This window comes from Tasmannia lanceolata, unplaced genomic scaffold, assembly GCF_043159265.1.
Source record: "Tasmannia lanceolata isolate RefF3 unplaced genomic scaffold, GAP_Taslan_0.1 ptg000044l, whole genome shotgun sequence".
Classification (NCBI taxonomy): Eukaryota; Viridiplantae; Streptophyta; class Magnoliopsida; order Canellales; family Winteraceae; genus Tasmannia; species Tasmannia lanceolata.
In genome coordinates, this window is record NW_027518721.1 from 16,486,905 (window position 1) to 16,514,163 (window position 27,259).

Sequence of the window (27,259 nt, forward strand, 5' to 3'; positions counted from 1 at the left end):
GTAACAGAAAAGCTTGATTAACCATTTTTATTATTGAATTATTACCAGCTTCCTGCTCAAAAAATTTCTGACGCTGGGCTTTGATTTTTCTTCCATTTTTTTTCCTTTTTATCTTTCTCAGGATACTCAGGAATTTTCAGTGTTACAAATTTGGTGTGATAATATTACACAATCTACAGAATCATCAGCTATACAAAAATTAAAGATTTTTTTTTAAGTACAGTTTTAGAATCCTTCACTTGACGTTTCAAAATCGGCCACCCCACAGCCAAAGTCCGCTAAAATTGCAGACCGACAACAAAAATGCGCTCAGCATTGTGTACATAGGCGTCTCAAGCATTCAATCAAGAACCATGGAAACGACCTCGAGAGATTCTTCGGCTGCTTGGGCGATTTTGAGTGCCACAATGGATTTGTAGGTTACCAATTCAGCATTTTGCATTAGCATTTGGGCTTTCCTTCGCTTCACTAAAGCAATTTCCACAGCTCTGTTTACTGCGTGCTCGGCTTCCTGGACTCTCTTTATGGCCTCCTGTTTCTCGGCTTCATGGGCTCTCATTATGGCTTCTTCCTGGGCTCTCTTTATGGCCTCCTGTTTATCGGGCGCTGCATATGGACATCAAAGAAAATAACATTAGATGAAGCACTTCTGCCGAATTTGGAAACAGTAATTCAGAAGAACCCAGGAAGGTGGACGCGACGAAAATGTTTCTAATCTTATGTTGAGTGTTCCTTTGCTTTCTCTTTCTTTTGTCTTTCTATCTCGTACATATCCTTGATCATATCAACATATTTAGTAAGCACTTTTTTCCTTTCAAGGACCCACCATATAACACTCCTGGGAACCCTATCATACACTTTCTCCAAATCAATGATATAAAGTAAATTTTGTAATATATACAAACATTACACACGCAATGATAAAATCCCTAAATAACCTACAAAAAGAAAATAGTCATACAAAAAGTGAAAAACCTAAATAAACTACCTTTTAAACCGAAGAATTTTGTGTCATCCACACATAAAAAAAAGTACAAGAAAATTTAGCAGTTTTGAGCTATTGTTAAAAAAAAAAAAAAAAAAAAAGGTTTGAGCTCTGAATTTTAGGTTTGAGCTCAGAACTCACACTTTCTGGATTTTTTTTCTTGCTGCACTATTTTTTGCTACTGTGAAGAAATTTCAACGGGTTTAGATGTGTTTTGATTTCTCAGCATTCGTAAGAATTTTAGATTTAAACTCTTTAGTATTGGAACAGATTTCCAAGGGGTTTTGATATATTTTCTGGTCATTTTAAGCCGATTTTCTGGTTTTTAAACGCATTCTAGTTTCAAGTGATAGCGAGCAGAGTACAAGTGAATAAAAGTTGAAGAGGCCTCCCTTTTTTAAAAAATTTCTTTGTAGGGTTTGAGTTTTGTATCTTTACTTTTTTGTTTCCTTCTCTCTTTTTTTCCAATTCTTGAAGGCATGCGTGCATAGTGTTTTTTTTTTTTTTTTTGTACTTCGTGCCTTCCTTGAGGTTTCATTGTGTTTTCCGCCGACCTATGGTATGTGCAGCACATTTTAGTTTCAAGCGGTTTCTACGAAGTTTGAGCAGAGAACAAAAGAACTTTGAACTCAAGCGATTTCTGGTCTAAGTTCCATACTATATGTTTCCCTTTTCTTTTTTTTTGAATTTTTAAAGGAGTGCATATGACTTTTTCGGAACTTAGAGCTCTATAGGATGTTCCAATGTGTTTTTCGAATATCTACGTTAAATGAAGAGTATTTTTTGTTTTAAGCAATTTTTAAGGGGTCTGACCAGAGAGATGCTTGGTCTTTAGGTTTGAGGCGTGTTATGGGGTTCATGTTTCTAATTTTAGGGCTTGAACTCTGAACTGTATATTTTCTCATTCTTTTTCAATTTTTAATGACATGCAAAAGTTCTTTCGGGTTTTTTATAGAGATTTTGATGAATACGGACTTTTCTAATTCTGTTTTTGCGCTATTCAAGGGATATTTTAAGGTCGAGGTTATTTGAAGTTTTCCATGGAGTTTCTTTTCTTTTTTTCTTTTTTTGGCAAATATTTGGTGCCATGCCTTTCCTTTTTATGTAGTTTCGTTGCTTAGCCTGTAGATTCTCTTTGCCTGTTTTAGTTTTAGTTTTGTTTTAGTTTTTTATTCTATTATGATTTTCGTAACAAGTTTTGGTGTGAAGCTTAGATCCGTGATCTTTTATTAGCAGGTTCTAGTCAATGTCGAAAGTTGTGATGATAAGATTTGTACCATAGTTGTAAATTTAGTTTCGGTGGCCATTTCACTTTGGCCACCGAAACGAAATTTCAGACAATTTCAGACAAAACGTTTCGGTAAGTTTCGTCAAATTTCAGTCAATTCCGGTCAATTTTGGTCGAATTTCAGTCGATTTCGGCCAAAATCTGAAACGAAACGAAATTTTCGTCATTTCGTTCCGGTTTTCGGCCGAAACCGAAACGTTTCGTCCATTTCGGACGAAACGAAACGAAATTTACAACTGTGATTTGTACAGTACCTTTGTTTTTAAGAAGGGCTTGATCTCGGTCTAAAGTGTTTTTATCTAAATTTGGTGTGTTTTCAAAGTTCTGCTTCTGTATTTATCTATTTATTCTTCAATAGGTGGTTATGATCATGGTTTTAAATTTCAACCGAAATCCGAAATTTAGCCTCACTCGAGACCGAAACTAAAATTGGTAATGCAGAAACGATAGTTTTTTTCGGCCGAAATTTCATTTACCACGAAATTTCGTCTGAAAATTAAGGGGCAATTTGGATACGGGGATTTTAGAATCCGGGATTTCTTCAAAATTTTCGCTAAGAGACGAGAGAAGAAGCGGACCAAACGTTGTTTTTGACTCGTTTTTTTACTTCTGGCCCTTCTTTCTATCAGCAAGAGAGTAGCAGATCCTCCCATATTTCCAGGTTCTAGAAATCTCTGGATGCAGGAGAGAATTTTAAAACCTGAATTTCTCACTTAAAATCCAAGAAATGATGTCAGGACCGCATATAGCAGCTTGATCATGAACCCTCTTTTACACTGTTTTCAAACTAAAAACCTGGATTCTAAACTCCGCGTATCCAAACGGCCCTAAGGGATTTCCCCCAATAAATCGAGATTTTTGATAATTATTTAAAATTATCCTGAAATTACTGAAATTTCAGAAATTGAAATTTCGGTTGAAATTCTATACGAGAAAGAATAGCCATTAATTTCGTCGGATTTCGGCCGAAATTTCGGTTTCAGTGAGGACCGAAACGCATTCCGAAAGCGAAATTTGAAACCAGGGTTATGATACTGGTTTAAATTTTCACTGAACTTTCTTCCTATAAGATTTCTGCAGATACTTTCAGGTCAAAGGTTCTCACACTTTCCTCAATTGTGGTGAAAAATTAAATTTATGCAGATTACTTCAAATTGGAAGTCCTATGATAGCTTGCTTTTAACTTTTGCAATTAGAAAATCATATTTAGGTGAAATAATCATAGTTTATACTTTTATACAATTATTTTCAGTTTCTATTCTTTATTATTTTTAGGTTTTTTCGCCAACCGTTATGTAGTGTCAGCTTAGGTTTCCAGCTTTCTATATTTATGAAAGTTTCTTTGTGTAGTTAACCTTAAAGTCTTCATTTCAAAGTAGTTTTTGATAATGTTATTCTTCAATTTTGGGTTGCTTGTTAAACTGCAAAATTTTATATTTTGTTTCATACGTTATTTCTTTCTTTATTTTTGCTATCTTCAAAATTTTAATATTTCTGTGGTAACCTTATTTTGGAGGATCTTGCGGGTTGTGTTTCTCATGTTGTTAAGTTGCCCTGCTAATATTATTCATTTTATGGCTGTTCATTTTCTGTGTCAGGATTCTGGGTCGCACGATAGAAGAACACCCAACATAAAGATGCACACTCCTCCATGCTAAATATGTATCTTCATTGGAGCTTTTTGGTAGTAGTCGTGACCAACAGCCATCAGCAGTCGGCACGTTGGAAAGGCGAGAGCTTCAAGCCCGATTTCTGGTGGCACACCCCCCACACAGGCACTACCCGAACGGAGTGGGGACGGGGAAAGCTACAGGCCCAAAACCTTCGACCCTTCTTTCTAAATGTGGGCGCCCAGTGCACCTCATCCTCATGTTGTTAAGTTGCCCTGCTAATATTATTCATTTTATGACTGTTCATTTTCTGTGTCAGGATTCTTGAACGCATGCGGGTTGTGCTTAACAGAATAAGATGATAGGAATTGATATCTTTTAACTAAGATATCAAACTATCATAGCCATTATTTGTATATAAGATTACGTGCAAAAAAGACAATGCTTGTAAGATTACAGGCAAATAAGAGTATAAGACTGTGTATAACTATGCTTGTAAGATTACATGCAAATAACATTGGGGGGTATCCCGTAAGGCCCTTGGGCTTAGCAGATTACGGGAATGGAACCACGCCCATATGCAAATGACGTGAAAATCGCTCAACGTATTCTCATGACACTGGCAAGTGCACACTGGATTTGCATATAAATTGCATATATGCAAGAACCATTCATTGTCACCCAAACACCCAGGCAAAAAAACATTTAATGGAACCATGCGCATCTCAACTTAACCATAATTTTAAGATGCACAAGTGCATACGTAGATGCCCCATTTGTGGTTGGTCAAACACTTGTGACCTGAAAAACAAAAACACTTCTGACCTAAAAAACTTATTCTCGTAGATAATATAGAACGAGATGTGGGCTTGATTGTGCGTGGGTGGCGGAGCCTTGGATTGTAGTTTAACAGAAAGACTTCATTGAATGCGATCAGAATTAAATCCTTGTGTGTAGCAGCAGATGCAAGTGCAATGGATCTTGCTTTTAAGGAAAACAAAAGCAAAACTAACCTTGCGAAAAACTTTCTGGCTTGCCTCTTCCAAAATGGCTTGCCTGACGCTTGAAAGATCTCTTCTTCCGAAAAAAGGGCTGTTGTATTAGTTGAGCTCTCTTTGGTGGCTGTCCCTGTTCAGCTTTATTTGGTGGCTGTCCCTGTTCAGAGAGATCATTCAGGTTATATTAAAAGAAAAAAAGTTAGGTCAACAGGCAGAATAACTCGGAAAAAAAAAAAAAAAACAGGTGGAATAATTCGAGTGGTAACAACAATTACAAACAATATCATGCCACCAGGCATAATGAGATCAAATATTCCGAGAAAGCAGAAAATTCTAACAAATCACTAACAAACAGATTTCTCAGAAGTAACATACCTGAGAAACACTACTACACTAGCAAACAGTATAAAAAATTATATGATAGTTTTGTCCAAAACCTGACACTTGTCATGAATACATTTCAAGCGCCTGATCACTTTGACACACCATAATGAAACCAAAAAAAAGTAAAATTAAGCATTCAGATTTTTACCATACATCACCAAGAAAATGGGCTGCTATGATGAGCTGCACCTCTCTGATTTCATGGAAAAAACTACAAGCACAAGGAGCTTCTCCCCACAGAAAACATGCATCCAACACAAACTAAAAAGTCAAATAAAAAACAAGCCGTATCATACTATGACTACCAAAGGAGATCCGCATCAAATTTTCAAAACTGCAAATAGTAAAGATACATTGAAGACAAATAAGAAGCAACAATGTGATCCAACACAAATAGAGATGCTTTGGATAGGCAGTGATCCAACACAAATGTGATTCGTTGGCTTAGTTGTTCCCATCATTTTCCCTGGAGATTTGCTAGATTCTTTGATGAAATTCAAGATAGAGTAGCAGGTTTGCGGATCTCTTTTCGGCACGTGAGGAGCTCGGCTAATAGCGAAGCCGATCGGTTAGCCAGGGATAGCGCCTCTAAAGAAGGCTTGGAGATTTACGACTTCCTCCCTTCCCCATAGCCATAACTGGAGTTATTTCCTTATTGTTCGCTCTGTATATTCTCTTTTTTCTTTCTTTGATGTTGTATTGACCATCTCGGTCTCCTTTTCAATGAAAATCTTAGCCATTCCAAAAAAAAACAAATAAGAAGCAACAATCCCAGGCCAAGGACCCAAAAAAAGACTTCATTGGGGCAATGAACCCCCATATGCATATTATCCCTCACCATGCCATAGCTACCAAGAATGTCAACTAGAGAACCACCAAATTCACTTCTCTATCCACATGATAAATTATTTACTAATCATGTCAAAACACTTTTCACTCTACGGTCACAATAATCCTTGTCAAAGAGCTTCAATTCATGGCAATTAGGACATGAGTCCAACCAAAATATATAATGTTGAACTTACATATATCATGGAGTAAGAACAGCCTAAAAAATTGAATTCTACATACTTATCTTCGAGCAACATAAGTGTTACAGATACGGGATGCCGCTCCAGTTACTCTCTTCGATGACTATAATGTTTATCCCTAAGGGTTCGCAAGGGACTTGATTAATTACGTAGTTTTAAAATTTTGCCGAAACCGACACAAAACGAAGAAATGTTTCCGTTTCCATCCCTGCCAAAGCACATATCAAAATTGAAAAGCATAGGGAAACCAAAACCGTCAGTGTATTGGTGGTATATTCGTTAATCTCAGCCCAACGATCTCTCCCGATCACCATTCCTACAAACTACCATCCAGCACAACTCAAACAGCACACTTCTTCACTACTTTGCTGCCCTTTTCCCCACCATCCTTCCAAACCCCAAAGCCCTGTTTGCTTTCACCCAAAACCTCTACCTTACCCATATTTTAATCACCATTCCCATCATCTTGTAAAACAAATTACACCCAAGCTATCATTCCCAACAGCCACTACACTTCAATTCTTTAACCGAGTGCCCATTACCTTAACCCAACTTTCTTGAATCTTGATAGCCAATTTAACCACACCAGCTTTTCTTGATCTTTTAAAAGCCCAAGATTGCTTTTTTTTTTGTCTGGGCCAAAATTCCTTTCTTTAACCTCTTGTTTAACCTTCCAGAACCACACTTGTTTCTTGATATCTTTAACCAACTAAGATCTCTTCTACCCAATAACCTAACCAACTCCCTTCCACCTTAAAGTAACCTCCCATTAACCCACCCAAATAATTCCCTACACAACCACATGAAAGATTTCTATTAGTTTCACTCTTTTCCAAACCCTTCTCAACCCTTTTAACTTCCCTTTTCCCAAGATATAAGACTACCCCTTAACCCCAAGCTTCTGCTGAGTATATTTTCGTTTGGTATCAAAGCTTCCGCTATCCACCCCCTTCGTCAAAGACTAACCTCAGGAGATGACATCACGATCTTTACTACATGAAGCTTGCAAGTGAATCACACCTTCATTCAATGAAACTAGCCAAAAGTACTAAAATAAAGGGCAGTGATAAATCGACTCCCCAAATGGATAAATCGACTCCCCATGTGTCTATCTCTCTCCTCTTTCTCTCTCTAACCTAGAGGAGAGAGAAAGACACATGGGGAGTCGATTTATCACTCCCCAAAATAAATTGACAAAGCAACCCATTTTGCAAGGGCAACTCCAGTTAATGAGAAAAATAGGTAATAAATAAAATTACTCCAATATCATTTAAAAATAAATAAAATTACTCCAATACAACTTAGGTATAACAAAAGGCGTAGAAGAGACCATTCAAAAAAAAAAATGATGATGATAGTACCAAAAATTTGTAGCCGAAAAAAGACGGGAGAGGTTGAACATGTAGCCCACAGGACAGTGCTTTGCACCACAACCATAAGGATCCAGGTTCAATCCCAGCTTGCCAGAAAGGAAATAAATAGCAATAACAAACTTCCAAGCCAAGATGACTCATATATTGTAGGTATAGGTACTTAGAAATGGTAATGAGCATCATCAACCACTAATGGAGTGTAAGAAGCATTATGAACCACTAATGGAGTGTAACATTCATCACAATTGGTGCTCTACCAACAACAGGAATCAACTACAATGTGACACATGGAAAGGGATGACTCTCCTAGTGGCTCGGCTTTGTTTCACACCTACATGCATAGACGACTGATAGTCTCCATTCGCAGCTAAGACGATGGATAAAGAAGGAGACTTTGAACCTCTAAAAACAGAAGTAAATTAATGATCTACGATCAACAACAATGCAGCTAACAAGATTAGAATGAAGCAAATGATACTAACTAAGTAACTAGTAATAGCCGACAAAATTTAAGACACTTTTGCACGTAGCGATTTTAGACAGATAACTAAGGTGGCAAACATGGCACCCCTAAAATAACAAGAACATGTTTTTTTTTCTTTTGAATGGTAATAACAAGAACATGTTACAAGGTAGTAATATGAAAATATAAAAAGATTAATTCACTATAAATTTTTTACTTCATGTAAATAACAAACGCATTTCATGATATTGATACAAAACAAAAGCAGATTAAAACTGCATAATAAATAATGCCAGAGAGCAAAAAAAAAAAAACAAAGATTTTATTTTATGAAGTTGTTGACAAACTGACATGAATGCCGAGAAAAACATTTCCCCAAAACTTGGCACAAATGCCCAGCACATCTCAAAAATTAGACTTTCCTCGTTACGTAATATGAGTAGTGGAAAGGCATCGTATTAGTAGTGTCATAGTGTGAAACAACCAGTTACTCCAAAAGCATAAGCTGTTGGAGAAGGCGTTATTTATTCTTTTATGCTTTAACACTCCCCCTCACGCGTGGCTCCTTTTTCTTTGGGTTGGCCTACACGTCGCACAGGTGGCCCCACTTTTGGGTTCACCATTGCATGTGGATTTTTTACATCAAGGAGGTTTGACCTCAGGAACTTTGCTCTGATACCATGTGAGACAACCAACTACTCCAAAAGCTTAAGCTGTTGGGGAAGGCATTATTTATTCTTTTATGCTTTAACAAGTAGCAGAAAGGCTGACAAAGGCCGCAAATAATTAGTATCTAAAAAATAATTAGTTGACACTGGCCAGAGGTGCACAGAGATACAACAAATAACAAAGTAGTATATAGTAACAAAAATGGTTTTAAATTTTAGCCGGAAAATTTTGTTTCGGCTGAAATATTTCGATTTCAGCTGCTACCGAAACGAAGTCCACTTGTTTCGGAAAAATAACAGATTTTGTCAGAAATTTCAGGATTTCATTAATGTTTCGGTCAAAATATGTGAAACATGCAACTTTTCACATTAAAAAACAAAATCTTTTTTGTCAAAAATGTCAACATTTCGACATGGACCCTGACAAAAATCAACTCCAATCGCAGAAAAGATAAGAACAGCGAGATTAAACTCAACTAAGCCTTTTTCCCAAACTAGTTAGGGTCGGCTAATGAATCCTTTAGAAAATTTTCATGAAAAAGGGGAAAGGATCTACCCGGCTCAAATTGACTAAGTCTAATCCTGACACTAGTTGGGTTCGTCAACATGGATCATTTTCTTCCATGTAGACGAACAGCGAGATTCTTTTAAAATATTTCTAAAAAAATGATAAAAGAAAAAGAAAAACCAATGGCGAAGATCTTACTTGGTTTCGGCCGTGATTTCATACCGAAATGTTTCCTTGATTTTACAAGATTTCTGTCGAAATTTCGTACCGAACCCTAAATTTAAAACCTTGGTAACAACTTTCACTACCATTCGAAAAAACTAACAATTATCACAGCAGAAAAACTAATAAATACAATTAGATAACCAGTAAAAGAGCCCCTCTTTGATGTTCTCGTGACCTTCCTCTTCTCATCTGGGCTTGAAAGTTTTGCAATTGAAAATTTCCAGAAGACACTCTTCTTCTCTTTGGGCTCCCCCCCCCCCCCCCACCCTCCCTCCCTAGGTCGACAGAATCCCCAGTAAAAGAGCCCCTCTTTGATGTTCTCGTGACCTTCCTCTTCTCATCTGGGCTTGAAAGTTTTGCAATTGAAAATTTCCAGAAGACACTCTTCTTCTCTTTGGGCTCCCCCCCCCCCTCCCTCCCTCCCTAGGTCGACAGAATCCCTAGGGAGGGAGGCGGCTCTCTCTCTCTCTCTCTCTCTCTCTCTCTCTCTCTCTCTCTCTCTGGGATGGGAGAAGATGGTGGTCGGATGTTGCCCGGAGATGGGCTGTGTTGGGCCTAAAATCGGTAACAGATATGACAGTGACGTAAGAGTCGAGCTGGAGGATCCGAGAAACCAAGGTGAGGGAGCTGAGTGGCTGAGCCCTGCGTAAGGCGCAAACGGTGACCAACCCGAAGTGTTACTCCGGACAGGCCCTTCGACACTCAAGTCAGTATGAGCAGGAGTGCAGAGCGAGTTTAAGAGTGGTGGGTGAGAAGTGATTACCCTCGTTTATGAGCTTTGGAAGCCCTTTTATAGAAGGAAGCCTGGGGTAGTTGGGGAGTTATTACTCCAGGACAGGTGTCAGCTAGCTATAGGTTCAAGCTCACCTACTCAGCTGTAATTACCAAACTACCCCTGCTGACGCGAGGTCTGTGGTGGGCCATACTTGGGCCACGTGTCGACAGCTAATAGGCTGTTGTTTTTATACCCCATCAGTTGCCCCCCAGTTCTCCAAGTCATTATGGTGACTTGGGGAAGTGTGGTGAGTTACATCTATGATCGGTGGGAGTCTGTCCGGCCTGGGAATCAGTCCGGAAATTTTTCAATCGGCCTGGGAGTCTGTCCGGAATTTGTCAGTCCGCCTTGGGAATAGTCTGGAATTTGTCAGTCCGGCTTGGGAATCAGTCCGGAATTTGTCAGTCCGGCGTGGGAGTCAGTCCGGAATTTGTCAATCCGGCTTGGGAATCAGTCCGGAATTTGTCAGTCCGGCTTGGGAATCAGTCCGGAATTTGTCAGTCCGGCTTGGGAGTCGGTCCGGAATTTGTCAGTCCGGCTTGGGCCGGACTGATTTTTGTCGTCTAGCGAGACGCGTCATATCCAGTCTGGCTTGGGCCGGACTGATTTTTGCACGCGTCATATCCAGTCCGGCTTGGGCCGGACTGATTTTTGTCGCGTAGCGAGACGTGTCATATCCAGTCCGGCTTGGGCCGGACTGATTTTTGTCGTGTAGCGAGACGCGTCATATCCAGTCCGGCTTGGGCCGAACTGATTTTTGTCGTGTAGCGAGACGCGTCATATCCAGTCCGGCTTGGGCCGGACTGATTTTTGTCGTCTAGCGAGACATGTCATATCCAGTCCGGCCGGACTGATTTTTGTCGTCTAGCGAGACGCGTCATATCCAGTCCGGCCGCCGGACTGATTTTTGCGCCGGACTCAATCCCTTTTGAGAGCTATCCTTCACACGAGCACCTTCACGGATGCCCTTAATCTTTTGGAGATACACGTGTATTTTTACTTACGCCCTTGCCTCGGAGTTCGTGCCCATCATTAATGAAAGACACGCGGCACCGTACAGGCGCCCTCGACTCGCGTGCCCTTCATTAAATGCAGACCTCCATCGCCAAGGCTTATAAAAGGAGGGTTTTCACCCTTCATTTTTTACTCTTCACTTTTTACTCTCCTTCTGCTTTTTGCTCTGCCGGTTCGACTCGCGTGGTTGGTGGTTGTGAACGGCTGGGATTTGAGTGCTTTCAGTTCGAAACCGGGAGATTTCAGTTTTGACCGGTAATCTTCTTGAGCGCGCCTTCCATTCGTTTCTTTTCCTGCTTTCATGTCAAGTAGTAGCTCTGGTTCTGAGTCCGGCTCAGGGGAGTCGTCTTCTAGTAGCTCAGGGTCTAGTTCGTCGGTTAGGACCCAGGATAGGCCGATCAGGATTCCAGTGTCAAAAATGGCAAGTCCTGATATCAACGTGGAAATCGTAGATAGTGACGACGAGCTGGTTGGGGATGAAGTGATTTTTGGATTTGAACACCACTCCGCTCCCAACGGACAGTTATCTCCGAGCAGAGGGGAGTGTTGGTAGTGACGCCGCCGAGGCGTCCATAACGTTTCTCCCTAGCCGGGCCGTTGAGGTCATAGCTAGGGCCCGGATGGACGCCAATCCTAAATACAACGTACGGGCTCTTCACGAGGAGAATTACCTTGATGAGTCCATGATGGTGGACATAGGGATAGGTACTGTGTTCCCCCCAGGTTTGGCCTGAGGGAGGCGACAGAGGGAGATAGGGCCTGTAATGAAAGCTCAGAAGTTTGTATTTACGATGAGTCGATGAGGGCTGGACTCAGGTTCCCGTTGCACCCGTTCTTCATCGAGGTCCTCCGACATTATGGACTGGCTCCGGCCCAAGTTCTGTCGAACTCATGGAGGATGCTGACTGGGTTCATGTACCTTGTTCATGGCCGGCTCGAAAGAAATGTGTCTGTACCGCTATTCCGCGCCCGTGCACACTTGAAGAGGCATAAGGAAGGGGGCTGGATTTACATTAGCCAGCACCCGGAGGTGAAAATGATCACTGGCATTCCTTCTTCCATTCACTTATGGAAGAACAGGTTCTTCTACGTCGAGGACAGGGAGTCCACCGAGCCCTGGCCGGTTCCTTTAAGATGGGACGTCCCGGACACAATTGCGCTGAGTCGCAAACCGCTCCTCGAAGGCGAGGATGTGAGGACGTTCGCCCTAATCCGTGAGGAGGTGGAACGAGGGGGCCCCATTCATTGCTCACAGTTTTCTGGGGAAGCGGTTCTAGTCGGGCTTGGCCTTAGTATTGCGACCCCGGCACGTATGTGGCTAGTCTTGCTTTAAAACTCCGTTTCCTGTTTTTCTTGCTTCTGACTAGTTTTGTTTGTCTATGTTAACTTTCATAGATGCAGCAGCAGTCCATGGTAGAGAGAATGAGGCAGGGGGCATTCGGGAAGGCCCAGCAGGGCCAGAAAAGAAAGGCCGTTGAGATGTCGAGTCCGGCTCCGGCCCAGAATACGCCGCCTGCCAAAAGTAAGACCACGGTGAAGCCGGTTGGCCCCTATGGCCGGGGGGGCAGGTTCCTCAAAGACGGGAGGCACAACCAGCGGAGCCCGTCCACCACCACCAAGGCTCGGAGACAATGTTTTTCGGCCCAATTGGGCCGTTCAGAAAAATGACACCAGCCTTGGTGAGAGCCGGGTGGCTAAGGAGCTCCTCAGCAAAGTTCTCCTCGGCAATGACAAGCTTCAGGTTCTCAACGAACCTCCGGCTGCGGCTAATGAGGCCATATTTTCGTCAGCTATCAGGTGAGATGGCCCTCGAGTGCTTGTTTATCTTTATTTCTTGCCTCGCTTTCCTGAGTTAACACTGGCTGGTCTGTAGATTTTATTGTACTATAACGACCTCCGAGAGAAGAGCCAGAAATTTTCCGAGGCAATAACGAAGTCCGAGGAGGAGAACGGAAAATTGATGCAAGAGGCAAAAGAGCTACAGAGGTCCGTTGAAAAGAAGGTCGAGGAAAATAAGCGGATCAGAGAAGAGTTTGCCACTCAATTGGCCGCGCAAAAGGAGAAGGCAACAGAAGCCCTCAACGCTCAGAGGGAGAGGGCCCGAGAGAGGCAGATAGCGGCCATTCAGAAAAGGGAGGACGAACTCTTTATTCTGTCCAGCGAGTCCTATAAGATTGGGTTCTTTGACTGCCTCGAGCAGGTTAAGGAATCCAATCCGGCAGTGGTTTTGACGGGAATGGTTATCCCTGACCCACCGACGATTGGCGGTGACGAGCTAGCCACCACTGGTGCACCCGTGGCCCCGGGGGCGGATCCAGCACGGGATGGTAGCCAAGGGGTGTCTTGAGCTCCCCTCCTTTCTTCTCTTTTGACGATTTCTTTTTGTAATGGTCCCTTGGAGACCCAACTTTTGTAACAGCCTTTCGAGGCCTTATTTTTGTAATGGCCCCTCGAGGCCCTACTTCATGAATGGAAAGTAAATTTAATTGTCCACCCCTTCTCCACTTGTCTGTTTCTGGTCAATACTGTTTGGTTCTATGCTGTGTTGATAACACTCCAGACAGGCGTTTCGAGCTTAGGTTGAACCTGGTCCTGGCGGGGGCAAACCGTGGTGTTCTAACCATCGAGTACCCTAGCTTCAGCGACCAGGTTTCCTAGTGGCGAGTACCCAAGTTTTAGCGAACTGGGTTTCCAAGGAGCTTTGATTTTGCATCCGGACTGGTTCCGGACCAGAAGTGGGCTCCCGGTCTTTGCGGAGACGAGCCGTGGCGAACCAAGCGTCAAGTACCCTAGTTTTAGTGAATTGGGTTTCCAATTTGATGAGTACCCAAGTTTTAGCGAACTGGGTTTCCGAGGAGCTTTGATTTTTGCATCCGGACTGGTTCCGGACCAGAAGTGCGCTCCCGGTCTTTGCGAAGACGAGCCGTGGCGAACCAAGCGTCAAGTACCCTAGTTTTAGTTAACTGGGTTTCCAATTTGATGAGTACCCAAGTTTTAGCGAACTGGGTTTCCGAGGAGCTTTGGTTTTTGCATCCGGACTGATTCCAGACCAGGAGTGCGCTCCCGGTCTTTGCGGAGGCGAGCCGTGGCGAACCAAGCGTCAAGTACCCTAGTTTTAGTGAACTGGGTTTCCAATTTGATGAGTACCAAAGTTTTAGCGAACTGGGTTTCCGAGGAGCTTTGGGTTTTGCATCCGGACTGGTTCCGGACCAGGAGTGCGCTCCCGGTCTTTGCGGAGACGAGCCGTGGCGAACCAAGCGTCAAGTACCCTAGTTTTAGTGAACTGGGTTTTCAAGGAGTACGAAGAGATTTGCAAAAGAGCTTCTTTCATTCACATTCAGTATATATTTACAAAGTCACTTTTACGGCGTGCAGCTTACTACTGATAGTATTTCCGGAGATTCTTGGAGTTCCATGCATGGGGTAATAGGTGCTCCTCCAGCGTTTCCAGCTTATAACTTCCCGGGCGAATCACCTCTTTTATTCGGTACGGCCCCTCCCAGGTCGGGGAGAGTTTTCCGGCCTTTTTTGGTTGGGAGATAGCGGCTTTCCTTAAAACCAGATTCCCTGCTCGGAATTCTCTGGGGCGCACCTTGGAGTCATGATAGTTGGACACTTTTTGCTTGTAGGCGGCGACTCTGATTCGGGATTCTTCCCTGGCTTCCTCCAATAAATCGAGATTTGCGCGGAACCCGTCACCATTGAGCTGTTCATTGAAGTTGGTGACTCTGGGAGACAGGGTGCCTACATCGACCGGTATTACTGCCTCTGTTCCAAAGGACAAGTTGAATGGTGACTCCCCCGTTGGTGTGGGCGGGGTGGTGCGATACGCCCACAAGATATGATAGAGCTCGTCTGCCCACCGACCAGCTTTTTCGTCCAGCCTCTTCTTTATCCCCTGCAGTAGGATTCTATTCGTCACCTCTGTCTGCCCATTGGTCTACGGGTGCGCTACTGAAGTAAACATCTGCTCGATCTTCAAGTCGGAGCAGAACTTTCGAAAGTTCCGGCAGTCGAACTGTTTACCGGTATCAGTTATCAAGACGCGTGGGATCCCGAATCTGCAAACCACTGACTTACAGAAGAAGTTCTGCACGTTCTGCTCTGTGATCTGGGCTAGAGGTTCAGCCTCCACCCATTTGGTAAAATAATCGATGGCCACTACTACGAACGCGCGCCTTCCGGAGGCCGGTGGAAAGGGGCCCAAGATGTCCATCCCCCAAACTGCGAAGGGGAGTAGGCTGATGATCGGAGCCATAGACACAGCAGGCTGGTGAATGGTGGGAGAGAACTTCTGGCATCTCTCGCACTTCTTGACCAGGGTCAGTGCGTCTTGTCTTAATGTGGGCCAGTACAGACCTCTCAGCAACACTTTGATCGCCAGGGCGGCAGGGCCTTGCCCCCTAGATGCTCTCCGCAAATACCTTCATGTGTCTCTTGCAAGGCGTACGTGGCATCGCTGGGCCGGAGGCACTTTAGGTACGGGAGGGTGTACCTAAAGTCTTTGGGAGCCGGTTTGGACTGCGAGATTCATTCAGGCGAGAAGGGCTTCATATTCAGCCTCATTATTGGATGCGCGGAATCCGAACCTCAAGGCGTAGTCTAAAGTGAAGTTGTCTGGCCCGGTTAGAACCAGACCGGCTCCACAGCCGCCCTTGTTCGAAGATCCGTCTACGTGCACTTCCCAGAGCGATTCGGCGGTCGATGGATCCTGTTATGCTGGTGATATGGGGATGATTTCTGTTTCCATTCCGTCTTCTGCTCGCTCATCAGTTGCGATTGCCTTTCCCGCAGCTGGGGTTTGGACAATTTCGGGCTCGGTGATCTGCTGGGGGATGGTGCATTCAGCCACGAAATCTGCCAGCACTTGAGCCTTGATTGCTGGTCTTGACATGTACCGGATGTCGAATTCGCTCAGCTCCACGGCCCATTTCACGAGTCGTCATGAGGTGTCCGGCTTATGGAGAACTTGCCTGAGCGGCTGATCAGTAAGGACCTTTATTGTGTGAGCTTGAAAGTACGGCCACTTCCTGATTGCCATGATTAGGGCGTAGGCCAACTTCTCGACCCACTGGTATCTGACTTCGGCATCGTGCAGGAGTTTGCTAACATAGTAGACCGGTTTTCGTTGGCTGTGCTCCTCACGAACTAGGACAGCTGCTAGAGCCAGGGGGCTCACGGACAGATACAAGAGTAGCTCCTCACCTGGTTCCGGCTTTGTGAATAGTGGTGGGGAGGATAAGTACTGCTTCAGATCTTCGAATGCGGCCTGGCACTCCTCTGTCCAGGGCGCCGTCTTGAGCCCTTTGACTGCGTTGAAAAAGGGCAGGCACCTCTCTGCGGATTTTGAGATGAAACGCTCTAAAGCGGCCACCATTCCTGTCAGCCGTTGCACTTCTCTGATGGTTTTTGGTGGAGTGAGCTCCACCACGGCCTTGATCTTCTCTGGATTGGCCTATATCCCTCTCTAGCTTACCATATACCCCAAGAACTTTCCTGAGCCGACGCCGAAGATGCACTTGGTGGGATTGAGCTTCATCTTATGCTCTCTCAGGACCTGAAATGTCTCTTTCAAGTCGGAGACGTGATCTTGCGCACTTCGGCTTTTGACCAGCATGTCGTCGACATAGACTTCCATGTTGCGGCCGATCTGGCTCCGGAAGAGCTTGTTCACGAGCCTCTGATACGTGGCCCCGGCGTTTTTCAGGCCGAAGGGCATGACACGGTAGAAGTAGGTCCCCTGGTCCGTTACAGAGGAAGTCTTCGGTATGTCTGACTCATACATTCTGATCTGATTATATCCAGAGAAGGCGTCCATGAAGCTCAGCAGTTCGTGACCTACAGTGGCGTCAATGAGCTGATCGATTTTTGGGAGCGGATAGCTGTCCTTGGGACAGGCTTTGTTCAGATCAGTGAAATCAACGCAGGTCCTCCACTTTCCATTTGTCTTCTTTACCAGGACTACGTTTGCCAACCAGTCCGGGTATTGGATTTCTCGAATGAAATCAGCTCTCAAGAGCCTGTCCACTTCTTCTTTAATCGCCTGCCGCCTTTCGAGGGCGAAGTGTCTTCTTTTCTGCTTCACCGGCCTGCAGGTCGGGTCAACACCAAGTCTGTGCGTGCTGACCTCCGGATCTATACCGGGCATGTCCACGGGAGCCCACGCGAAGACATCTGCGTTGTCCTGAAGAAATTCCGTGAGGCTGTGCCGGGTGCCGCTGTCTAGAGAGGAGCCGATCTGAACGACCTTCTCATCATCATTTTTGCACAAGGGGATGGAGATGAGGTCTTCGGCGGGCTGAGTTCCCTGAGCTCCATCCTCAGATCGAGTAACTCAATCGGCAGCGACTCCACCGCGCTTTTGCCCTTGAGTGCCATTGCATAGCACTCCCTGGATTGCGGCTGGTCCCTCGGACTTCTCCCACGCCGTTTGGCGTAATAAACTTCATCTTCTGGTGATATACTGACGCGACGGCGCGGATTAAGTTCTGGCCAGGCCGACCCAAGATAGCGTTATAGACCGAAGTGGCCCTCACTACCAAGTAGTTGATCATGGCGAAAGCTTGGCAGGGCGGCTCTCCGACGAGGACGGGGAGTTCAATCTGTCCCTCCACTTTGACGACCTCTCCTGAGAAACCGAAAAGATCTGAGTTCGCCGGCCTGAGGCGGTCGTCACCTATCATCATTCTCTCGAAAGCGTGATAGTACAAAATATCGGCCGAGCTCCCATTGTCGACCAGGATTTTCTTCAACTCCCAGTTTGCGACGAGCATGGTTAAGACCAGGGCGTCGTCGTGTGGCAGTATCAGATTGTCGAGGTCCGCATCTGAAAATGAGATCTCATTCTCCATCCTCATCTTCTTGCTGCACATGTGCACGGCGTTGACTCGGCGTGCATATGTTTTTCTTGCAGCTGACGATGTGCCCCCAGCGGCGGGTCCGCCTATAATCGTGCCGATGACCCCCTGGGCTGGGATCGGTGTGCCTCTGGTGGTGGACTGGACGGCAGAGGAGATTGACCCTGGGTAGGGGGCGGCGGTGACCGCCGAGGGCTTCGGCCCTGAGGACTTTTCCCTTTGCGCTCACTTCTGTGACCGTCACTTCGAATGTACTTTTTCAAATAGCCCCGGCCAATCAACTGCTTGATTTCTTCCTTGAGCTGCCAACATTCGTCCGTGTCGTGGCCGTGGTCCTTATGGAACCGACAGTACTTCGACTTGTCTCTCCTGTTTCCCTTGGAGAGCATTCTGGTCGGCCACCTCACGAACTCTTCTCTACTGATAGCGGCTAGTATGTGTCTCCGAGAGGTGTTGAGAGGGGTGAAGTTCTCCTCCCTCCTCTGGGGGGACTTTTCTCTTCTGACGGCCTTGTCATCCCTACGCTGTTTAGTAGGGTTCTTGTGCTCAGAGGTTCTCCTCCGATTTGAGTCCAGGGCAGCGAGTGTCTCTTCCACTGATATATATTCCTCTGCCCCGGCCATTAAGTCTGCTAGAGAGTGTGGAATCCGGCGGGCCACTGCTCGGCGGAAATCATTAGATTTAGCATCTGCGAGAAGCGCGTTTGTAGCGGCTGAGTAGTCTAGATTCGGCACTTGGAGTGCCTCCCTGTTGAAGCCGCTGACGAAGGCTTTTAGAGGTTCATTATCCTCCTGCCGCAAGGCCATCAAGGATGTTGTTGTTTTCCTTGGCCTGCAGCTGCACATGAAGTGGCGGACCAGATCTTCCCCGAAGTCGTCGAAGTTGCTGATGGAGTTCGGTTTGATTCTTGAGTAGCAATCCCTGGCCGCACCAGTCAGTGTGGTCGGGAATGCTCTGCAGAGGAAGCCGTCTGACGCGTCGTGGAGGAGCATCATTGTCCTGAACGTCTCCAAGTGGTCCACAGGGTCAATTGTCCCGTCGTATTGCGGGACAGTTAGCATCTTGAATCCTTTGGGCGCTGGGGCGCCCATAACATCGTCGGTGAACGGCGTTCTGCTTGAGAACGCTCTTGAAACAGGCCGGCTCTGATCTTTTGCCAGCTCCTCTATGCGGTGGTCCATTTCCTCCATCTTTCGTAGAATCGGATCAGCTCTACGATTTGGCCAGTCCAGTGACCGGTTTCGCTCCACCGATGGGCTCGCCGCAGAGCCGGACTGACTTTCCGGGCTCTTTCGACGAGGCCGGGATTTTTCTTGTGGCGCGTGGTCTTCATGGGCTCGGTGCTTTTGTGCAGAGCGAGACCGTGACCTCCGGTGACGGTGGGGTTCGGTATGGGCATGCCTTGATCTGGAGTGATGGACTCGCCTGGTGGAGTGGTGAGTCTGGTCTTCATCGTGGCGCGCTGACTCTCCCCTGTGAGCGCGTGACCTTTCCTGGACAGGTCGTGGAGCTTCTGGAGGAGGTTGGGGAGGCGCCTGGAGTAGTTGCTGGTACTGACCGACAAGAGCGGCCATCTGTTGAAAAAGAGCTTGAACTTGATCCGGAGTGGGCGTAGGATTGAGGTGTTCCGAGCGAGCAGGGCTCTGTTCAGCTGTGGCAGAGGTAGCCACCACCTGTGAGGCGATTCGCTCACTCCGGGTCCTGCGAGGTATCGCGACTCGGGTAGCCCGTGCAGTCGGTACCCGAGCACTCTTCTGTCCTGCCATTTAGTATATAGGGGATTCGAACAGCTTTTAGTCTGTGGTCCCACGGATGGCGCCAATCTGTTATGCCTAAAATCGGTAACAGATATGACAGTGACGTAAGAGCCGAGCTGGAGGATCCGAGAAACCGAGGTGAGGGAGCTGAGAGGCTGAGCCCTGCGTAAAGAGCAAACGAGGTCAGAATGACTAACCCGGAGTGTTACTCCGAATAGGCCCTTGGACACTCAACTCAGTATGAGCAGGAGTGCAGAGCGAGTTTAAGAGTGGTGGGTGAGAAGTTATTACCCTTGTTTATGAGCTTTGGAAGCCCTTTTATAGAAGGAAGCCTGGGGTAGTTGGGGAGTTATTACTCCAGGACAGGTGTCAGCCAGCTATAGGTTCAAGCTCACCTACTCAGCTGTAATTACCAAACTACCCCTGCTGACGCGGGGTCTGTGGTGGGCCACACTTGGGCCACATGTCGACAGCTAATAGGCTGCTGTTTTTATACCCCATCAGGCTGATCTCGCAAGAATTGCAGAGATGGTGGCTGGAGGGGCGGAATGGACGGATCTAGGCTCGAGAAGGCTGGATTTAATGGTGAAAGGGCGGGATCTGGTTAGGGTTGATGGAGAAAGTGGGTGGGAGAGTCGTCAGAGGCTGTGAAAGGGCCAGAAGTAAGGAAAATGGTGTCCGGATTCAGGGGAAAAGGAGGAGGTTGGATGTGGAGGTGAGGGAGGTTGTGGACGACGGCATTGAGACGCATTAGTAGCCATGTAGGGTTAGGGTTTGAAGGAGGAAGGAGGAGGGGAGTATTATAGTCTTTAGAGTTACAGTTTAGGGTTAAGGCTTGGAGTATACTTTCGAATGGGATCTGAATGATTTCATTCTAGTTGGGAGGAGGATTCTATTTTTTGAGTTAGTGGAAATAGGTTTTGGAGAGGATGGTGGAAGGATTTGATATATTTTTAATTAAGAGCTGCCGGTGTTTGGTGGCGGTTCGAGGCGGAGGCCGTCGGAGATCGGATGATGATGTTTGGTGGTTGGCTATCATGCACAGTTGGGGTGCACAATAGCTCTGGGCCTTCGAGCGGGATTTTTGAAAATCGAATTTGCCAGCTTGATTATGGTGGATAAATCGATGTGACGTGGCAGGTCACGATCTTGACTTGGTTGGCCCCACAAATATGGCATTTTTTCTGGATTCGATTCAATTGAGGCTATTGGGTAATGTAAGGGCTAATGGGTTTTTCTTTTGGGCAAAGGAGAATGCTCCTGGGCAATTCATACTACGAAAGCCTAGTGACTACTGGTCCCCATTGTAATTTTGTTGGTATGAATATATTGGTCAATTTTCAAAAAAAGATAACCAATAAAAGGGAAGACTGATGTTGCACGAGAAAGATGGTAGAAGGCTGATACTAGGTAAACAGCTACAATTGAAGAAATCTTTACAGTTTCTAGTTTTGAGCCTTCTTGAGTGGCATTCGCAGAATAAGGTAGCTCAGTGAATACTTGCCGCAGACAAAATGGAATGGGATTGCCAGTGTGGAGAAAGGGGCAAAAACATAGATTTTCATTTTTTTTTCTTTATTTCCTTTTTAGTGTGTGAGTGTGTGTGTGTGTGAGAGAGAGAGAGAGAGAGTGTTTGTGTGTGTGCGCGCGCGTGTGCGGCCATGTGCCCATACCAGACTTCCAACAACTCGACTTTATCTTGCACATGGTAAAATGTATACACGAGGAAATTGATACAGTATGAATAACTCATATATTGAAAGGATCTTAAACAATAGGTGAAACATAGAGAGGTGAGCCCTCCCTAACACCATAAAATAACTCAAGGCTTTAAAAAATATGTCCCGGTCGCAAGGTTTGAAGTTAAAGACAAGAAAATCTAAGACAAACCTCACTGATTTAAAACATCGATACCTTCACTAACTTAAAAATACATAACAAATAGCTATGGTAGATTTCAAAAGATACAAGTAGAAATGCATCCAAATATAAGAAATACAAAAAATAATATAGATGATACAAAAAAAAAATCATTCAAAAAATGTGCAAAAAAAAGAAATATGGAAATATCCCAAAGTTTCTCATGATTGTCTTGCCCAACAAACTCGTCCAAATCAGTAACATTTTAAAGATGAGGTACCATTACCCAACACAACACAACACAACAAACTCGCCCAACTAAGTAACATTTTAAAGATGAGGTACCATTACCCAACACAACCCAACACAAGATGAGGTACCGTTACCCAACCCTAGATTCCGGCAATCTCACTATAGCATCCATGTTAAACTAGCCACTCTTTTCCTCCCTCTAGCACTTAAAAAATTCAAGCTTGATATCATAATTTTACAAATAAATGAACATGTATGTATCCAGATCAAGTAAAATAATCTTAAATGACATTCAATTAAGCTTGGAGGATTTAAAATTTTAAAAAAAAAGAAATACGAAAAATAAATTGTTCTCCAGTTTTTATAGAATGCTAGGAAAAAAGACAGTGCACACCCTCAACAACGAAAAGCCATGAGAATCACATTGCAGATTACTGTCAATATATCATGTGATACATTCCAGTCATGGTAGCTTTTTATAACCTTCACCCACATGATGTTGATCCAATAACACAAATATCAATAAATTCCCATTGTTAATGATCAATTGTTCAATTCCTTCATGTGGAATTCCTTCATGTGGAAAGAAACGGTATCGTCATGGCATCTACAATTTACACTTCTGGCATCTACAATTTACACTTCTATACTAAGTATTGCATCTTTTCCATCATTTAGTATTATACGTCCAAGCTTGAAATTTTCATTAACAGCTAACTTACTTTACTGAACCGGGTCATGTAAAAAATATGCAACATGGCTCTATACTGTTGCAGAAATGTCAAAGAAATAAATAACACCTAAACCATAAGGGAAAAAAGAGGACGCGCACACAACTTTAGACATTTAGGACCATCTCATTCAAGAGTATCCAGGCGCAGTCTAAACTGAAATTATAGAGAGAGAGAGAGAGGCACGGCCTAAGCCAATCCTACAGTGACATACTTTCTGTAATAAAAAAATATATTAGTAAAATTGGTCCTACAAATCAAAAAAAACAATAGTAAAATGGGTCCTGATTACCAATAGTACAAGTTAATCACAAACAATATTCCGATATACACATCTTCAACCAAACTGGAATAAACTTATGCAGACGGCCCAATAGCAGAGGGATCCATTCCATGAGAACATATCAAAAACAAAAATATAAAATTGTATACTGCAAGAAGAGGAACACAGTAAGGCATTTTTTACCTGGAAAGCCTCGAAAACCCTAACCAGCGATGATTTTTTTTCCTCCTTCTTTCTTAACCAGTACTCATAGACAGATACCACCATATCCCTCGTCCCTAGATCTGGACAAAGACTAGTAGCCCTGTTCTCGTCAAAGACATCATTGGGATGAGTATAAGCAGCCTTCTCAAACGAATATATAATCTTCTCGAAATTGTCTTCTGAAATATGGCCAGCACTGCCATCGCTGTCATGAAACTTGCAATTCAACTGTTCTAGCCACTCCTCGTCTACAGAATCCAAATCGTAGTTGGCATTCTTACTCATTAGAGCCCTCCCAATTTCATCATCTGCTGTGGTGATGTACACATCAGGCCGCACAAAAGGAACTGCGTCACCATCCCCATAGCCAGACACCTCTCGTATTCCAGGCACGGGGATAATCCTAACAGTAGCACCCTGTGTATTCTTCTCACGGCATTCCCTATGAAGCTCCTTGAATACAAACCAGTCTTTTCGATCACAGAACTCTAGCTTCCAACCACTTTCACCAGTCCAAATCATGGCATGTGTGTAACGATTGGTTGCGCTAGGTCTCATTTCTTGTGCCTTGTGTAGGTATCTTGTTGACCCTTGTGCCTTCACCGCAAGCAACCATTTCTCCTTGGAACCTGAATATTCCAGCACAACCTCAGCCCCACATTCCCTCCAACATCTATCAGATTCGATGACTAAAATGTTCGCACTGCAACATAGTGAGTCTATGTTCTGCTTCAGATCTATTGAGAATGACTTCAATTCCTTAATCTTCTCGACAGAACTAGTCCTTGTACTCTTCCTCCGCCTGTGATTAGTCCTTGGGGAAGAGAGTACAGCATAATCATCCCTAATTCCAAAGAAATCACCACACATGTCAAGGGATTTTTCACGGATAGGAACCGCTAACCCATCTTCTATCGGTGAAACTTTAGCAGCTGAGCCAAACTTCAAGAGACCACTAACCTTGGAATGTAAACCACCATTGCTTAATGTTGTCAGTAACCTTTTTGGAACCCTAGCAGACCTCATAGAACTCCTCCTCTTTTGATGTTTCCGTGACCTCACACTGTGTTGTACTGCTGCATTTTGGCCAGCTAATTCAGTTAATTCGGCAGTGAAATCTAGTGCTCTCCTTGTCACAGCAAGACTTCCAGAACCCGCAATCTCGATTCTGGAAATATCCATCACCGTCGAAATACAAGGATCACTCTGTTCAGAGCCAATATCCAGGGAAGTATTTTCAAATGGGCGTGCTAGATATCTCGCTAGTATGCCTGGAAGATATTGAGAACCAAGAAGTACAACCCAAAACAAGCTCATGAAATACAATGGAGCAGCAGCAAAATTCAGGGAAACCAATGGAACAAAACGCCGAGCCCCAAAAATCGTGCAAATTCCAGCAGCAGGAAAAGCATCACGGCAAGAAGTGCTGTAAGAAAGATGCTGAACACAGAAAAGTTAATAATGAGACTATTCGAAATACAAGACTCGTGGGGAAAGAATCTTAATAAATGCAAATACATTCTGGAAAAATGAAACTTCCATGGAAGAGAAGCAAATGAAACTGTTTCATAAAAATTCGTTTAGAATCGAGAATGAAGTTAAAAGGAAAAACCCAAATCAAAAATTGTGATTACCAATAGAAACAACATAGCAAGAAAAACTTACATTTTCTGACCTACGAACGGCTAAGAAACGAACACCATTCGTGGAGAAAACTCTGGCAATCGACTCTGATGACAAAAAATCCGCCAATTCCGACATTCTCAGCCTCCACCTTCTCATCCAGCCGAAAACCAAACCGAGAAAGAACGAACTAACACTAGAATACTCTATAAACCCGATAAGAAACACCCTCCGACGAACAAAATTGTGCGAATTTGTAACTATCTCAGCAATTTCACACTCTTTATTCCGTTCCACGATTCCAGCTCTAAGCGTCCGAAACAGATTCTTCCTTCGATGTTTCCTAACAAAAGGGATTCCATACATTCGATCTTTCAAAACCCTAGCTTCCAAAACCCTAGCTTCCGGCAATCTCCGCCGCTTCCGATTATATACAATTCCACACATCCTATCCCTATCCACAATTCCGGCCAGATCGCTCGCCGCCGTTTCTCCTCCGGCATCAATTGTGATGTTATCACACTCCGCCGGAGCCGCCGCCTGATCAATCCATCCATTTTCCCCTTTCCAAACCCTAAAATTCGCCGCATCAGACGCATCTCTGCGAGGATTCTCAATCAATCGGAGCCACTCATCTTTCTCTCCCTCCGGCTTCTCCGCGCCGGACTCCAACGAGAGCCTTCTCTTTCCCGACCTTAAAACCCTAACTCCGTCAGAATCTGAAGATTTTACCACAGATTTTGGCACAAAAACCCTAGTCGATCGTCTCGTTCCCACGGACGGCATAGATGATTGAATTTCCGAAAAAGGAAAAGCCTTATCAACTTCTACATAACGTTTCATGATCTAGAAAAAAAACCTGAAAATCTTCCATTAATGCTCTGCAACTCCTCCACTCATTACTGCAGAAAAATCAAAAGAAATCAAACAAAAAAGTTAACATCTCATCGATCGGAAAGGAAAATACCTGAAAGCGCTTTATAATAGAGAAAAAAAAACCTAAAAATCTGCCATTAATGCTCTGCAACTCCTCCACTCATCACTGACGCAAAATCGAAAGTAAGAAATCAAAAAAAAAAAAAAAAAAGGTTAAAATCTCATCGATCGAGAGGGAAAATACCTGAAAATCGAAGCCTCTGAAAAATCTCTTATCGAGGAAAAATCGAAATATTCGTCTTTTTTTTATCTTTTTCTTTTTAAGTTTTCACGTTTTTCTTGTTGGAGAGAGAACGAGAGCGGCCGCACGTATGAAAGTTGTGTCTAGGGTTTTATGTAAAAGATAGAAACAGTGGCAACTAATTTGGACCGTTAGATGAGAAATTAACGGACTAGATTTAAAGTTGGCATAGAATCGTTCGATACCTCCAAAATCGGAGAGATTTAAGCGAGCGGGAGGATACTTTAGATCTTCCCACTAACTACCGGTCTGATTTGAAATGACAAAAAAGCCCCTGACGTGACCGCCAAAAGGACGCTTGTGGAGGAGCGAAAACGGAATACATGAAAATTAAACTATGTTTTGAAATTTTAGATTTAAATTACATGGGGTATTTCTGTCTTCTTGGTCAATGGCGGTGTTATAAGGAAATGACGTAAATACCCCTGATAGGAAGACCGAAAGACATAAGCTTACGTCATTCCCTAATACTAGGAGTGAAGTTACGTAATGAACCTGTAGACTTTTTATAAAAGAGGGGCATTTATGTCTTATTAGACTGAAGAGTCTTAAATTAGCAGGACACCGACTCAACTCCGAGTATTTTGGGAAAAAAAATTAAGGCAATGATATATTTGCACCCCCTGAGGATGATTCACTCCCCTTTGTGAATTCTGGCAGACTTTAACACTTTTTATGGGAAATGATAAATGCGCCCCTTTTCATCACATGGGACACCCAACTGCAGTGTACGTGGCAATCAAATCCATTAGAGTCCTTCTTACGTGAAGTACATTAGCCCCCTGTAGTCATGACACACTGCTACTGGGTGGCCCAAGTGATGAAAAGGGGCGCATTTATCATTCTCCCTTTTTTTATGTGTACAAGGGGTGCGAATCATCCTAAGGGGGTGCGAATTTATCATCTCTGGAAAATTATTTCCACGCTCTTCAAAATAGCCCTTTTTAAGGGTAATTATGACGTTCATGTCCTTAGAAACCCATGTTAATGCTAGTAATCTTCGCTGAATCATCGTGCAAGGGGGTCACAGTCACTCTGTCATGTGGGTCCCACATCACTTGATTGAAAATCATGCCGTGCAGTTTGTGCCGCGATTGACGCTGGGAGTCAAGGAAGACGTCATGATATGTTGATCTGACCGTCAATTTGAGGGCCTCATTAATTGTGCCCCAAAATTCACCACAATGGAATCA

At 44.2% G+C, this 27,259-nt stretch overlaps 1 protein-coding gene across 3 annotated transcripts; it reads right to left on the bottom strand.

The window, feature by feature from the left end:
- Positions 1–74: 74 nt before the first annotated feature.
- Positions 75–26,167, bottom strand: LOC143863774 (uncharacterized). Of its 3 annotated transcripts, none has more exons than XM_077374539.1 (6): positions 26,010–26,167; positions 24,932–25,791; positions 23,246–24,706; positions 4,897–5,038; positions 590–606; positions 75–529 (listed from the first exon to the last, which is right to left on the bottom strand). In XM_077374539.1, exons 2-6 carry the CDS (start codon positions 25,730–25,732, stop codon positions 341–343), a joined length of 2,610 nt encoding a protein of 869 aa, XP_077230654.1. In that variant the 5' UTR covers positions 25,733–25,791; positions 26,010–26,167; the 3' UTR covers positions 75–340. The 3 variants fall into 3 exon arrangements, with proteins under 3 accessions (XP_077230654.1, XP_077230653.1, XP_077230652.1); XM_077374538.1 differs by adding an exon at positions 25,889–25,931 and having other exon boundaries at positions 75–606; positions 26,010–26,161; XM_077374537.1 differs by having other exon boundaries at positions 75–606.
- Positions 26,168–27,259: the final 1,092 nt, after the last annotated feature.

What these genes read in the sequence shown, in the direction of transcription:
- LOC143863774 (XM_077374537.1), bottom strand. Translation starts at nt 25,732, where the DNA reads ATGAAACGTTATGTAGAAGTTGATAAGGCTTTTCCTTTTTCGGAAATT. An exon ending in CCGTTCGTAGGTCAGAAAAT is followed by an intron (nt 24,707 to 24,931) that starts GTAAGTTTTTCT and finishes TTCTGTGTTCAG; the next exon opens with CATCTTTCTTACAGCACTTC. An exon ending in GGGTTTTCGAGGCTTTCCAG is followed by an intron (nt 5,039 to 23,245) that starts GTAAAAAATGCC and finishes CTCTCTGAACAG; the next exon opens with GGACAGCCACCAAATAAAGC.